Consider the following 15,596-nt stretch of genomic DNA (forward strand, 5'->3'; position numbering starts at 1 on the left):
GCTAATTTATTGTATAATAAAATTGTGAATAATGAATAAACAGTGACAAGCAATTCTGTAATTTCTGCTGTTGCTGTCAGTATAATTTAATTAGCAATGCCTTGCTATGCTCAAGTATTAGGCCTATATAAAACCCATTCTTCTCCGATACATTTACTGTTACAAAAGGAACAAAGCACCTACTGTTTATTTCTGTGCTCAGAATCCTTGCTTACCATTATGTAAGGTTTTGCATTGGCTTTTATTCCGGAAATGGTGGCATTATGACACAGCAACACACAATCTTCTTGCTGCTTTACCTGGCCCCAGAACAATTTTTCCCTCGAAATTATTCAAATCAACTTTACAGGATGTTATATCTCAAAGCTTGATTTGCATAATACACGTCACTGTTCGTTAACAGAAAAACACAATTAAAGTCACACACAGTCAGTGTGCACTCAACGTTGGCTGCTTGACGGCTGTCAGCCCACTTTGAGGTCTGTGGATAGACGGAAAAATTGGATTGGTATCTGGTAGAGTTCCCGGGTAGCTTAGTTGGTAGAGCGTTAGTACGTTTAACCAAAGGTCCCGGGTTCGATACCCGGCCCCGGAACAATTTTTCCCTCGAAATTATACAATGCGTGCAGTTCTGCGTTGTGTAACTTTCTCCATTCTCCTGTAACTTCATCCCTCTTAGCCCAGATATTTTCCTAAGAACCTTATTCTCAAACACCCTTAATCTCTGTTCCTCTCTCAAAGTGAGAGTCCAAGTTTCACAACCATACAGAACAACTGGTAATATATAACTGTTTTATAAATTCTAACTTTCAGATTTTTTGACAGCAGACTAGGTGACAAAATCTTCTCAACCGAATAATAACAGGCATTTCCCATATTTATTCCGTGTTTAATTTCGTCCCGAGTATAATTTATATTTGTTACTGTTGCTCCAAGATATTTGAATTTTTCCACCTCTTCAAAGGATAAATCTCCAATTTTTATGTTTCTATTTCATACAATATTCTGGTCACGACACATTAATCATATGCTTTGTCTTTTCGGGGTTTACTTCCAAACCTATCGCTTTACTTGCTTCAAGTAAAATTCCCGTATTTTCCCTAATCGTTTGTGGATTTTCTCCCAACATATTCATGTCATCCGCATAGACAAGAAGCTGATGTAACCCGTTCAATTCCAAACCCTGTCTGTAAAGGTGATACTGCATCTCCTTGCTTTAGCCTGCAGTGAATTGGAAAAGCATCAGATAGCAATTATTACAAGGTAGAAACCAGAAAGAATGTAAAAACTATTGATCTCTTAGATTTCATTACTATTTATTACAAGATAGAAGCAGAAAAAGAGAACATCATGCACCTTTAATATCTTATTATTTATTACAAGATAGAAACGGAAAAGTTGAAAGCCATGCCTCTCTATATTACTACTTATCATAATCACGCATCTCTAATATTTTATTATTATTTATTACAAGATAGAATCCAGAAAGGAGAAAACCATGCACCTTTTATATTTTATTGCTATTTATTGGAAAGAAGAAAACAACGCACCTCATATTTTATTGCAAGTGCAACAGACTTTTCTGCAACAGGATTGTACCTTATAAAAATAATAATTTGCAGTAAGAACATTTTACGTGACACCACTTATTTAACATCGGTCCAATGTTTCAGAATATTTTCGTCACAGTGACGTAACATTTCAGATTAATAGGATTGGTATTTTCTGGGCTAGAGGACCGTGGTCTGTCGGTAATATAACCGAACATTTCGTCCATTACTCCGGTGGACATCTTCAGCCTACATTCTAAGATTTCAGATTAAGTTTTTTTTCTCTCCAGAATATCACTGTACCAAACGACTTAAACCCCATAATTTATATACGTGGACCCATAGGGTGGGGGGAGAGGACATTACTCACAAGGGTGGGGTCCTGGATGCTATGGGATCAGGGTCGATTTTTTATTTTTTATTTTTTAAGGAGACGAGGAACAAAATATTCACAAAAACTTGCTTTTTTTTACATGGAAGAAGAAATCCGTTAAACCACATATTTTTGAAATAGTAATTATTATGCATTCAACAAGTTTTAAGAAGTAGTCTACTTCTGAATAAAGTAGCAGTAGCCTGCTATGTTAGGATCGTTGCTTACGAGATTACACAAGCTGGCGCATAGCATGATCAAGAGTGGGTCTCTGAGCATCATTACAATTTCTGCCGCTAGGTTCGCCTCGCAGTTCTATTAATATGATGAATAGTTCCATTACTAAGCATTGTGTATTGTGAAAATTCTTTGATTAATTTTGCATTACTAATCGAGTACAAAGATTCTAAACATGCCAAGCATATTACAGTCTTATTTGAGATTTATTGATGACTTGTTAAATAAGAGTATGCAGATTTTTATGTGATTTAATGGAATTTACAATTTTGTTTCCCGAAAGTCTGGATTTGTTCAATTAAAAATTTTGCTTTCAAACTACATTCTTCATCTGGTTCAGTTACTTTGACAAGTTGATTGTTTTCAGTTCCGTGTTTTTTTCTTCAGATTTCGTTCCCTCTAATTTGTTTTAATTACTGAAAGTGAACTACTTTCAGACATTATTATTATTATTATTATTATTATTATTATTATTATTATTATTATTATTGTTAAAGTAGTATAGTTCTTAGTTTGTCTTGCTTTAAGACAATCAGTAGCGTTATTCAATAGGCCTACATTCGAGGAAAAGAGTGTGATTAAAAATCATTTTTAATGGCGAAATATTCTACGACAATGGTTAATTATTACTGCTGAATATTGACACATATACAATTTGCATTATTTAGGATACAACATAAGCAGCAATGCGATTTTAATGTTGCACGTGCCGAGTTTAGTGTAACGTACTCCCCTCATCCTCCAAGCCAAATCAAATATTATTACGACAATACGAGTAATAAATAAATAAATAAATAATAATTACTACAATTATTCGTTGTGATAAGGTACAACTATCACTGTATGGTGTACCAAAGATTTTTCTTTATGTTTTCATTAAACTGACATGTCATAACTGACGACAGAAAACATCTCAGGGAAGCAAGATGCAGACATTACTAAAAGAGAAATGGGCATCAGGGAGAGCAGATGCGCATGTACCTATGGGTGGCAAAATTCTAAAAAAAATCGTTCCTGAGAATCCTGAGATATTTATGTTTTGGGAAATCATCAAATGCGGAAACCATTTCTAATCACATATATTGCTGAATAACTTCCTAATTTAATTTAATTCTAACTCCTTATTTAAAAACTGTTTACACACACTAAAACATCATAGCATTTGCTATTACTATCCACTACAGAGTAATCAGCAGGCCTATTAGATATTTATTTCACCACTGCAAGGTGTGTAAAGAAAAATCGCACAATTGTACTAATCTTGTATTGTGACTGCAGTTTGCATTAGTAAATCATAACACTTCAACGTCAATATATTTAAAAAAAGAAAGGGAAAAGTTAGGCCCACTTACAAATGATTAAATTATGAGTTCAGGGAAATGGAAGATAATACAGTACCTTAATTCACTGGAACTTAATAATAATAATAATAATAATAATAATAATAATAATAATAATAATAATAATAATAATAAATACGTAACAGAGTAGACTACAGTGTTTATGTAAAATGTATTAAATTTCTTTCATTATTTCCGAATAGGTACAGTGTATGAATTGGACAACAGGAAAGTAGTGCCTTGGTTTACAATATGTAATATCTTTTAATGTTAAGAATGACAGCCATTCATTTTAATAATTGAGACGTAGAAGTTTTGAAATTACGTCTATCGACCACAAAATATTGTACGAATCATTTAATAAGCAACAGTGAGTCCTTTAAATGTCCCAAATATCAATGTCATTTATGTGTTCTGCTATGAATATCTAGGACTGAAAAGCGCTCCGAGCGGTGGAATTGGCATTACGCGGGAACCACTTTGGACCTGTATTTCAAGCGCTATGCGCCAGCTTGTATAATCTCGTAAGCAACGGTTAGGATACTGCTGTAATTACAACAATTAATTAGGTTACACTGCACTGATTTAGTTATATCTGCATATTACATTTTCTTAAATACAGTACGGTATCTATATTTTTAATATTTTCATTGGAGTATGTCAGCATTAATGTTTTACTGATTGTAAGATGTAATTATTGAGCATGATTATAAACTGAGGGTTTTTATGTCTCGTGCCCAAATAATTTCTCATTTTCCATAAATACAAGATTGCCAGATACTGTAATAAAATGTTCATAGCTTGTTGTCTTAGTATTGTATTTAAATTACAGAATTTCAATATTAATTGAAATATTAGTGGTGAGGGGGGAGGACCCAGACAAAATAAGTTTGGGGGGGGGGGGGGGGAGCACAATTTCACAATTTCTATGGACAGCCCTGTATGGCCAAGTAAACAGTGTTGTGTATTAAATTTACGATGGCCATCATAAGACCCATTTTATGACACATCAGAGAACTATTGCAGTCCAGTTGACCCTAGCAACAGTCACGTGGCTAACAGAAAGACACGACGTCACAACATGGCCAACATTGAACAAGTTTATATATAAATGCACGTTTAACAGGAGTTTAATATTGCAATTCCTTCGTTTTTTAGAACATTGAACATGTATTTATATTATGCGATTGTCGAGATGCCCAAGACTAGACCATGATAATCACGTGACTCTGATTCGTGTTGAAGCTTGTCTTTCTCAACAGTTATTAGTGGTGTAACAATAGCACATATTATCGCGTCCAACAATATGAAAATGTTTGCTACCAAATTAAATCGTACACAGAAGTTGGCTATTACCTAAAAATAAGAAGAAACTTTGTACTTTATAGAGTTCATATAAGAAGGGTAGCTCAGTCAATGCGTCACTGCTTGGGTAACTAATCTGTTTCACACCATGTTCCATCATAAAGTTTTCGCATCATGCGAAAAATGTAACTTAAAATTTGAAGCAGCAATAGAAAATATGTTAATATCTAAATGTACCAGTCCAGCATGTGTGGTGGCAACGTAATTCAATTCTATAAATACTACGAGTGGTGATGCTACAAAACAAAATACTCTTCGACTTTGTAAGGACAACGTAGCTACAACAAATATTATATGGGAGTAAAATGTAGGAAAGTCACAACCACTGAAATGAAGTTTGTAATCAGCACGCAAAAGATAATAATTTACTTGAAATATAAACTAAATAGAAACATATCTGGATATCTCACGTACAGCCAATAAAATCTTGAAGGATACTGCAAAAATATAAAAACTATAAACTATAAATTAATATCGGATCGCCAATGAAATGCTGCTTGAACATACGAACTCTATATAAGCATTATTTACTTCAAGTAACATCCACGTACTCTCAGAATTTATACAACAGACCATAAAAAAATCAATATACTGATGTGATAACATTTGCAGTACCGGTAACTCCTGTAATTCAATAAGTATTATGAAATCGCTGTCATATACGTGAAAATATCTGTGCACGTGTCAGGACCTGAAAGATAGGAATATAAAAAAATAGCAGACAGGTACTCCTCTGTTTTCGTAGTCACAGTTTTACATTAGAAAAACTTGTTAAAATATGTTGACACTTTGATGATAGAGAACTCTTCGTGGCTCTTCAGTATTTCATATGATGATCCTGAATCTGAACACAGATGTACGGTACAGTACCGGTATATTATAGTGTAGCAGCACATAAAAAAGAGAGATCATATCTTATTATGTATTCTTAACTTTATGTTTGCTTCAATTTTGGAGAAATTAGATATTTTTAACATGACAATGTGAACATATGGTACAGTGGAATACCACACAACTATGTCTGTGCAGAAATATCTGTAAAGAGACATTAGTAAGTCACAATGCAAGACATTGTTGCAAAATGGAAATTAATTTAACAAATTTATTGGAAAATGAGACACATTTTATAAGACACCATTAAAATCGTGTGAATTTAAATCTGTTAAGATACAGTACTGTAAAGTTCATAGAGAAAGCAACGGGTAAAACCCAGTTTTACAAGCTGAACTTCATTTCACTCTCATACTACCGACACATAGGTAGTCAACTGGAGACACGAGTACCGTTTTTAACTGCAAGTTTTTATACGGAACAAAATACACTCTGAGCCAAAACATATTAAGTACAAAGAGATTGAATAGAGGAAAAAATCTGTTGAAGGCAAAGGATGGGTACATTGCTCTAGAACAGAAAAATTGAACTCTAGTACTAAGATGGCCTGTGTTGCAGTCATTTGAATTAATTTTTCCCTAGCTATCCTGTACAGAATAGACCTAAAGACTTTCTGAGATGGGAAAAGAAAATTAAGTGATGACTAGAGTTTTCGCATGTTATAAGATGTCAGTCGTTAATCCAAGGTTCCATCAAATGTTGTACATGGCAGAGTAAACAAGTTACGTCTTCATATTTTATATCATAATTTAAAGTAATAAAGACTATTTTTTCTTCATTCTGAAATCAATTTATCAGAGTGGAGAGAAAAGTTACCTGTTAAAAGAAATAGGTAAGTGCAGAATATATGAGGCGTTCTGTAAGAGAAGGGCAAGCTTGCCAAGGGTCGCATTTTGTGTTTTTTACTCCTCCAAATATTTAAGACACATATCTGCAAGATAACCCTGGCAGACGTTGGCGGGCTCTCCCTTACTACAAAGAAATTATCATTGTTTGTAAGGTTGAAGAAACTGCGTAGTCTGTGACAGGTTCATAATATTCATATTACTCTGTAAGAGAAGGGCGAATACGCCACTTTGCCTGAAGGCGCGCGCCATTCATTGTCTCAGTGTTGTTGTAACCACACAGTCGAGTACAACTGTAGTAGTGAGGAATTACGTGTATTATGGACATTGTAATAGCTTATTATGAGTAAGAGTGACGGTGATAATCAACCAGACATATCTGGCTATTGTAGGAAACGTCAGAGGCATGTCGAAAAATGGAAAAACGTACAAGCAAAGATTAAAAGGAACAAAGGTGAATCGTATATTAATACGAAAACATCTCGACATGTGCAAGCTCGAGGTATAGGCCCGCCATGTACTTGTGGGTGCTTCAACGCATTAGGTATGGAGAAAATGCAACCTGAATTTCGTAATTTCTGAGAGTTGGGTGATTATGACCTCCAGAATGCCTGTATTTCTAAGCTCGAACCAGTGTTGATGTGAACAGATGTCGCATTAAGAACAGGCCGATCTCTCTCAGCTGGTTTTGCCAAAGAGGTATGTCACGCCAATAATGCTCTCTTCTGATAAAGTCAAGGATCTGAAAGCTCTCCTTATCCATGTGCCACAGAAAGTTTCTGGATGACGTGATCAACAAACAAAATGTGTAACAGTGACCAACTCAGAGGAACATCTTCATGAAGATCATGTAATGGATTATTAGCACCTCTGTTCCCAGAACAAGTGAGACCATTTTTGATAGCAAGAGTAATAACATGACAGGCATCTACTTATTTTTGTTTATTAATAATTTCAGACACATTGTAAATGTCACATAATGCGATTATGTGTTTTTATTATTATTATTATTATTATTATTATTATTATTATTATTATTATTATTATTATTATTATTATTATTATATTGTTATTAATGTCTGCCACTACTGAGTTCATTCTACGCCCTTTGCTTTTTCTAATATACTGTTTTCAAATTATTCCCATAATATTGATGAATTCATAATGTCATCTATGATCACTATTAAGTTGGAACATTAAATTGGACATTTAATTGCAATTTTCAATAAAGGTATTCGTTTTTCAGTGTACAAAGAAATTATCATTATTTACAGACGTGTCCTTGGCGGCTCCGCCCTTATCTCATTTACAGGTAAAGTACTTTGAACATCTGTTATCTCTACAGGTACATTTGGCGGGTTCGCCCTTCTCTTACAGAACGTCTCATATAACTGGTTCGTATTAAAGTCTTTATCATAATTTAGAAGTGAAAGAGTGGTTATCCCCATAATGCAATAATTTATACTGCAATTACCAAAGATGACAAAATGCATATTATGACAATCATCTCTCTATAGAAAATATCCGGAGTCAGTACACAAAATGTCATAAGAGAATAATGTTAACTGCCTTCAATTAAGTACAACAATTAATGTCTCCTTCATAATTTAAACATTATTGTGTTTTGCATATGAGGAAGAGATCCTAACTGAGAACCGAAAAATAATAATGTCCACAACAAATTACTCTGCGTTGCAAGAATCTGCTAACACTAAAATCCATTCACACAATTGATGTGAAGAAGTCTATTGAAATAAGTTCATTGTGCAGACAGAACTGTCGTAATAATATTCCAGTAGAAATAAAATCTACGAAGGAAAAAAAACGAAAGTTCTCTATAATGAAAAAATATTTGTACATGTAAACTGTATGAATGCATTTACGGTACACATTGTCTATTACATTCAGCTGTAATTAAACTGGGTTCTATTTACAAGCGAAAACATTTTAAAAGATAGTTTGGTTTTACATGTTACATGTTACGTTACCTTGGAAGTAGTACCATCAGCATTGCAATGGGGCTATTGTGAACAAAGTGAATAGGAGGACATGTACAGTTAGTGCAATGTGGATGTCAGCACACATGCAGTGTGGTCCGAGGCATGTCTAACTTCGTCACCTAGTAATTTATTATGTTGCTGTTCATCTCTGAATAACTTAGTATACTATTATACAGCATACTTATCCTAATGGAGTAATATTATAACTGTAAGCAATCATTACACTGAAGGATACTATAACTGAAGCTATAGTTCATTGTATAATTAGATGAAATAGTCACACATGTCATTAATTACTAACTGAATCGCACATTAACAACTTCACATTAACGGTACCGGTGTGTAGCACACAACAGAGGAACCTTCTATTTACGTTTCTTCTGTTAATTTTAATGTTTTAAACTAACGGCCATTGTGTTTTTTGTTCTGATGATTTTATTAATAAAGTCTCCCCATTCCATTCACCAACACACCACGAAGTTCTACCAGCGAAAGTGTTGGGATAGCCATAAATATATTTTTGGTGTCCATGAAATAAGAAAACCAAAGTATACACTTTAGGACAACTGACCGGCACAAAACACATACGCAACTGCCCTATAATAATATGCTGCAAAGCCATTTGAATTTCTAAAAATGTACGCTGCTTGTTTGTACAGACATGGTATTTGTGTAACCAAAGAATTATTAAATAATTATATGTACAGGTGTGTCTAAATTCCCATTACAGACTTTGAAGGTTTGTAGTGGAAACGGTAAATTTCTGGACATGAGTTCCTATGCAAAACTTGGTCCCCACTACAAGCCGTCAAAGTCTGTAATGGAAATTTAGACACACTCTGTATAACCCTTAGCAAGTAATGCATCCGGCTGCGAACATATTATATTGTACTCCATCATTTTATAAGATAATGCTCATGACAAATAACTATAAACTGTACAATAATAGTATGTGCAGATGTTGACAAGAATGTAACTTTAATTTATAGATAATTTAAAACTTTCTAAATTGTTCAAGTATGTAAACAGTGATTTTTATTGTAAACCTGAAGATGCCTTAGAGAAAGGCGGAAACAATCGTTAAATGAACTTCTGATATTATGAGACGGAAATCTGTATCAATAGACACATTAGTATAAAATAAAAACAATATTACTTCCCTTGTACATCCACGCCATTACCTCAAACCGAGAGAAAAAAACAAACTCAATACAAACAGAAGTGAAAGATTCAAACACAAAGAATAGACCAATCTTAGAAACATCTGGGAATGCACTGCTGCCTAACTTAAGTCAACAATTATTAATAAATCAGAGACACACAGCAATCAGTGCCAATAGCAAACACGATCAGATATATTCTTAATTTTCGGAAATTTCTCCAGTTCTTTCTTCATATTACTGTATCAAAAATAAAATTGCCGTCTAGGTAAATTTTTCAGACATTAAACATACCTCAGACAAAAGAGAAACTGCAGTACAAAGCAGACACATGCAATTTTTCACAATTATTTTCATCGACAGTTTTCGTACATACAATTAATATAGGGTTACTGTTTATAATACGAACAAATGGATAGTGCGCACGTGTGTTTCCTGTATATTTATTTCACTAATCTTCATTCCATACAAGAAGACTCTGCATGTCAACAAATGCACGTGTTCGAAGCTCTTCTTACTGGCTGTACACAAACATTCTACAGTATTATGTAGTGCCAAGAATGCGAAGATAATCAGATCCCTGTCTGAAAGCACAACCTGTTACATGCCGATATTTTTTACTTTTTCATGAGAAATTTGCTGTTATTTCAAAACAAGAAGAAAATACGATACATGAAGCAGTTTGGAAACTATTGAAGGCTATCAAGAAAGAATGTGATTTGTAAGCGGGGAGGGGACGAACACTAACCATTTGCAATGAGACTTGATAATCAGAGTTCGCCAAAAAAGTATATACACTGTTTGTCATACTGTATCAGGATATTGTTGCGTTATGCCAACAGCGAACATTTTGAACATCTAAAGTAACCATGTGCTTAACTGAAGACAGTACTACATGTGTGATCAGTATTGAAATGTAAAACAAACACATACTGGTAATAAACAGTTTTCGTCCCTTACAGAATGCACACATTTCTTGGCGGACTCTGTATAACAAGCAGGTTGTGTAACTTATCTATGGCTGCATCATCTGTCAAAACATGAACGGTGCTCCTTGTACTATATAGAATATGGTATCATTGCATTTCTGTTAATGTCCTGCGCCATATAGTGTAGGCTATATCTGAGCCAGTTTCCCGTAATCAATGGCTCAATATCATAAGGGAAACCTTTAGAAACAGTCTATTACCTGAACTGAATGCTTCATAATGTATAGATACGGAAATAAAATTTAGAGCTCCCTTATTGTGTGTCACTGCTCATGCCCAGTTCTCCACACGGCAGCGTTTTGTCAGCAATTGAAATATATCATTTTTCTTCGATTCTTGAAATAATGCAATGAAAAGTGATCTAATATTAAGACTAGATAAGTATTTATAAACACTGCAGTAAAATAGAATGACAGTAAATTAAATTTGACCTACATTATGAATTAACAAAAAAAAGTCGACATCATGATCTGACACGGAGCCTTGTTCTTAGTGATCAAGTACCAAGCTGGAGAGGAATGTCATAATCCGATTATCTTACTGAACGACTTTCAGTCATTAGTTTGAGTTCGCGAGTTCGTTCTTAGTAAGGAAAATATATCTTTCTCCAATACTGGATTGAATTGTTCTTACTATCATTATTAGGCTGTGTTTTGATTAATAGCAGCCATGGTGGACCACAGAGAACTGAGGCTTCAGCTGATTGCTCTGATCAAAAATGGCTTTTCAGCCCCAGAAGTGGGTCATAGGCTGGGAATTCCTCGTTTTACGGCTCAGGGTGGGCTCACTGTGGCTAGGTCGGGAGATGTCCTGGTTCTGGATATCCGCATATTTGTACAAGATGAAGCTTTGCACAGAGCAGTTTCTGCAGATCCCTTCCACTCTGCTCATCCATTGCAGGCTGCATCTGGCTTTCCAGGTCGTTCTTGAACGGTTCATAACCGTCTGATAATAGATTATAATATTAGATGCAGTGACTACAAGAAAATGACATTAGAATAAGCTGTAGACTGTCTTGCTTTTGTAACCAGCCTAGATGACAGTTTCGATTGGGGAAGAGTGAATTTCTCTGACGAGACCAGCATTTCGACCGATTATGACCGACCTGTTGGAGTTTATCGGAGCCAGGTTCGAGGTGTGACCCACAACATGCAGGCCTGGATGAGGCAGGGTCCATCGCCATTTGGATTCAGCGCAGTACAGACGTGTTCCTTCCATCTGCTCGGGAACTTTGCTTCAGCAGAGTAACCTTGCTGTGCACACAGTGAGAGACGTTCAAGCTTGGTCCAGCCTCCTGTGTCGCTAGATTTCAACGAAATAGAGAATGTGTGAGTGGAATTAAAAGAGAGGGGGCGCGAGAAATTCAAAACAAGCCCCTCGAAATCAAGATGATTGTGGAGTCAAGTCCTCGAAATGTGGGAAGACCTCACCACAGATCGAGAACCCTTGTTCTGCAGTCTTGCTAGATCAGAGCAGTGGTAGGTGCAGATGGCTGGTGGGCAAAGTATTAGATCGTCCAGTGTTTTTTATTTTTATTTTTGTTTCTTTATTATGATTAACTTTTTATTTCCTTCTCTCATTAAGAAGACAAAATGGATCTTCCAATATACATTTTTTATACTGGTTTTTTTTTTTTTTTTTTGCAGGATCAAGTCAAATACAATCCCATGGGACGTGGGAAATAATTTATTCCACATAAAAAAAAAAAAAACTAATTCAAACACCATCACAGTTCTCCGAACTCATGATTTTCTGTCATGTCGATCTCGGACAGGGAACGCAGTAGTGTGCTGTAAGCATCATCAAGAGTAGCTCGAAATTTTATTTCCGTGTCTGTACATTCTTGTAAAGTTCCCGAATGCATTCAATGCTTTATTCGTATGTTAGAATGTTATTTAAAATAATTATGTTATGTTACGTCATCTGCCATTGCTCCACATGTGTTGATGCATGCAAACATAGGACCAATCAGCACGGAAGGCTTTGTGCATTATGTCTGTCTTCTTGTATGGAATTACTACATGTGTCTATGAATGTATGTGTGTAATGTCATGTTATGTTATGTTATGTTATGTTATGTTATGTTATGTTATGTTATGTTATGTTATGTTATGTTATGTTATGTTATTTGGTATAGTATTGTAAAAGGTGAACCCAAAAAAAACAGGTGATTTTAAACTTCTCCTTATTTCAGCTAAGCTGAGTTAGGTTAGGCTGCGAACATGTTTGTTGTGTTTAGGAATGCATACCATTTAATCCTTACCAAAGAATGAGGTCTGGTTTAATATTGGCACAGCAACAACGTAACATAATAGTACATTATGAAACGAGCCTATAATGGTAGTAATTAAGACGCGAGGATGTTTATGAAACGAGCGCAAGCAAGTTTCATAATTTTCATACGAGCATCTTAATTACCATTATAGGCAAGTTTCATACGACTTTTTATGCTCGACCATATTTCTCACTTGAAATTATTCATAATTATTCATGTTATTGTTATGTGAGTGAGTGCAATAGCCTACTTCATGAATTGTGAGATGTGCGCAGACGCGAAAGTATTGATTTTTTCTGGGAAACGAATGTCGACGACCTTGATATAATCTAGAGAGTAAGATAAGCATTAGTCTTGATATAACCTTGAAATTGAATTCGACATTGAAAAACGAGATGACAAATGGACTTTATTTGAATATTATTTACAATTAAGGCTAATTATTATAGTAACAGAACATAACCTTCTGCGACAGTATTGGATTTCCAGCCTCCGTGACCTTTCGATAGTTGTCTTTCGATTGCATATCCGAGAATAATCGAAAACCTGAACTTTAATGAATAGATGTACTTTAATGACATGTATTAAAGGACTGCCACCAGGTGTATAATTACTACATTTCGGCATGGTCGAGCATAAACAAACTTTCAGTATTTTAAAGTTTGTTATCAATGTTATTTTTAATCAGAGTAAAGACAGGATGGAAAATTGGAGTGGTATAGAACGTGTGTTTGCCATGAAAGCTTATTACAAAAGTGGTAATAGTTTTTTCGCTGCACAACGCTCGTTTCGGCAGCATTACAATATCAGTCAATGCCATCTGCACACATAATCAAAACGTGGCTGAAAAATTTCGAAGAGACGGGTTCTCCTCTAAAGAAGAAATCTACAGGGAGAGTAAGACATGGGCGAACACCAGAGAACACTGCTACTGTAAGAATCGCATTTGAGCAAAGCCCTAAACATTCTGCTCGACGTCACTCTGTTTCTCTACGGACATCGTGTCCTAGTCTGTGCAGAATATTGCATAAAGACTTGAAGCTTCATCCATACAAATTACAAATGCTTCAAGTATTACAGAAAGGTGACACAGTACGTCGTATGGACTTTTGCCAGTGATCCTTACAGCTCATGAATGATAATTAGGACATTGTCCATAACCTGATAATGAGCGATGAAGCACATTTTGAAGGAACCATTACACAGTGCCAAGGTCAATGCATTGTGCGCCATGTCGTCGTTTGAAATCATTGGATCTTCCTGCATGAGGATGACAGTGGCAATTTTGTTACAGTAACTGCACAGCGTTATGCTGCAATGATTGATAACCTTTTGAAAACTCAGATTCCCGAACACCCAGACACATGGTTTCATACCAGCCATACTGCTGGAGAATCAATGAGACGCCTCAGACATTCGTTTCAAGATACAGAGATATACCGTGGCCTAACAAGTTGCAATTGCTTCTTATGGGGGTATTTGAAAATGAAAGTCTTCACAAGATATAGAACAAATGAAAGAAAGAACTCGTCTTGAACGTCTCGAATTTCTGCGCAAATGTTGCGCCAGGTGATAGGTTCTCTACGTTCGAGAATCGAAGAATGTGTAGAGGTAAATGGAGGCCATCTTAGGAACACGGTGTTGAAAACTTGAGAATTCTTTTACAACAAAGCAAATGGTATATAACGTGCTTAGTTTTTATTATTGTAAGTAGCATGCTGAGACATGTATCAGTAATAAAGATCAGGGATTCAAAATCGCCCATTTCTTGGGTCCACCTAGAATTTGGTAAGGTATTGTATGATATTTGGTATGGTGTGATACAATGATGACATGACATGATGTGATATATGGTGTTGTATTGTATTATATTTACATATGTTCAAATGCTTTTTAGATATACATACTATAAGCTTAGGAATAGCATTACATCTGTTCTTGGATACCAAATTTCTTCCACCCATAACATTGTGAACTGGACTAGTGATGACGAATACCAATGTTGTGACATTTAATCGTCACTAGGTTCATGGTGATTGTGAAGTAAGTATTAAATGCGAGCTCTCTTAGTTTTACCAAGAACAGTTTATAAATGGAAATTTAAGCATATGAATATTTAACGACTGAGCCGTAACATCGAAATGAACATTTTATTAAACATGAATATTCTTAATTTCTAAGCCGAAAGATTAAAGAGAAAATAACTTACTTAGAATCCTGATTGGAACTCATATTTCTATTGGAGAACCATTCTGTTGCCCTTGCATCAAAAATTAAAGTGAGGAACAGTTCACGGTCACCTAGAAAAACAAACGACACATTTGACATGACAGTCCCCACTGTTGTTGTTGTTTAGTCAACTGTCCGAAGACAGATTTGAACCTCATAAGTAACACCAATAAGGTATCACTCATGAGGCAACTAGGCCAGGAGATAACGGGGTAGGTTGGCCAGTTCCTTTCCCCCTAGTCTCCACTATCAGATATAACTTATACAATACAGCTGCACTACACATACGGTATTCAATTCATATTGCAGTTCAAACTTATTCTTAATTTATGCAATATTAAA

General features: G+C 35.2%; 1 protein-coding gene across 10 annotated transcripts in view; it reads right to left on the reverse strand.

The window, feature by feature from the left end:
* stj (voltage-dependent calcium channel subunit straightjacket) overlaps window positions 1–15,596 on the reverse strand; it is a 170,434-nt gene that overhangs the window by 40,913 nt on the left and 113,925 nt on the right. For 8 of the 10 annotated variants that reach the window (XR_011331078.1, XR_011331077.1, XR_011331075.1 and 5 more), the window contains 2 exons: window positions 15,235–15,325; window positions 8,590–8,622 (listed from right to left, as the gene is read on the reverse strand). Coding sequence is in view for 4 of the 10 variants with exons in the window: in XM_069819578.1 (XP_069675679.1) it covers window positions 8,590–8,622; window positions 15,235–15,325 (124 nt within the window). In the remaining 6 variants the exon portion in view is untranslated. The remainder of the gene's footprint in view (window positions 1–8,589; window positions 8,623–15,234; window positions 15,326–15,596) is intronic. The other 2 variants (XR_011331079.1, XR_011331076.1) reach the window with 1 other exon arrangement.

Source organism: Periplaneta americana, chromosome 2 (genome assembly GCF_040183065.1).
Source record: "Periplaneta americana isolate PAMFEO1 chromosome 2, P.americana_PAMFEO1_priV1, whole genome shotgun sequence".
NCBI classification, from domain to species: domain Eukaryota; kingdom Metazoa; phylum Arthropoda; class Insecta; order Blattodea; family Blattidae; genus Periplaneta; species Periplaneta americana.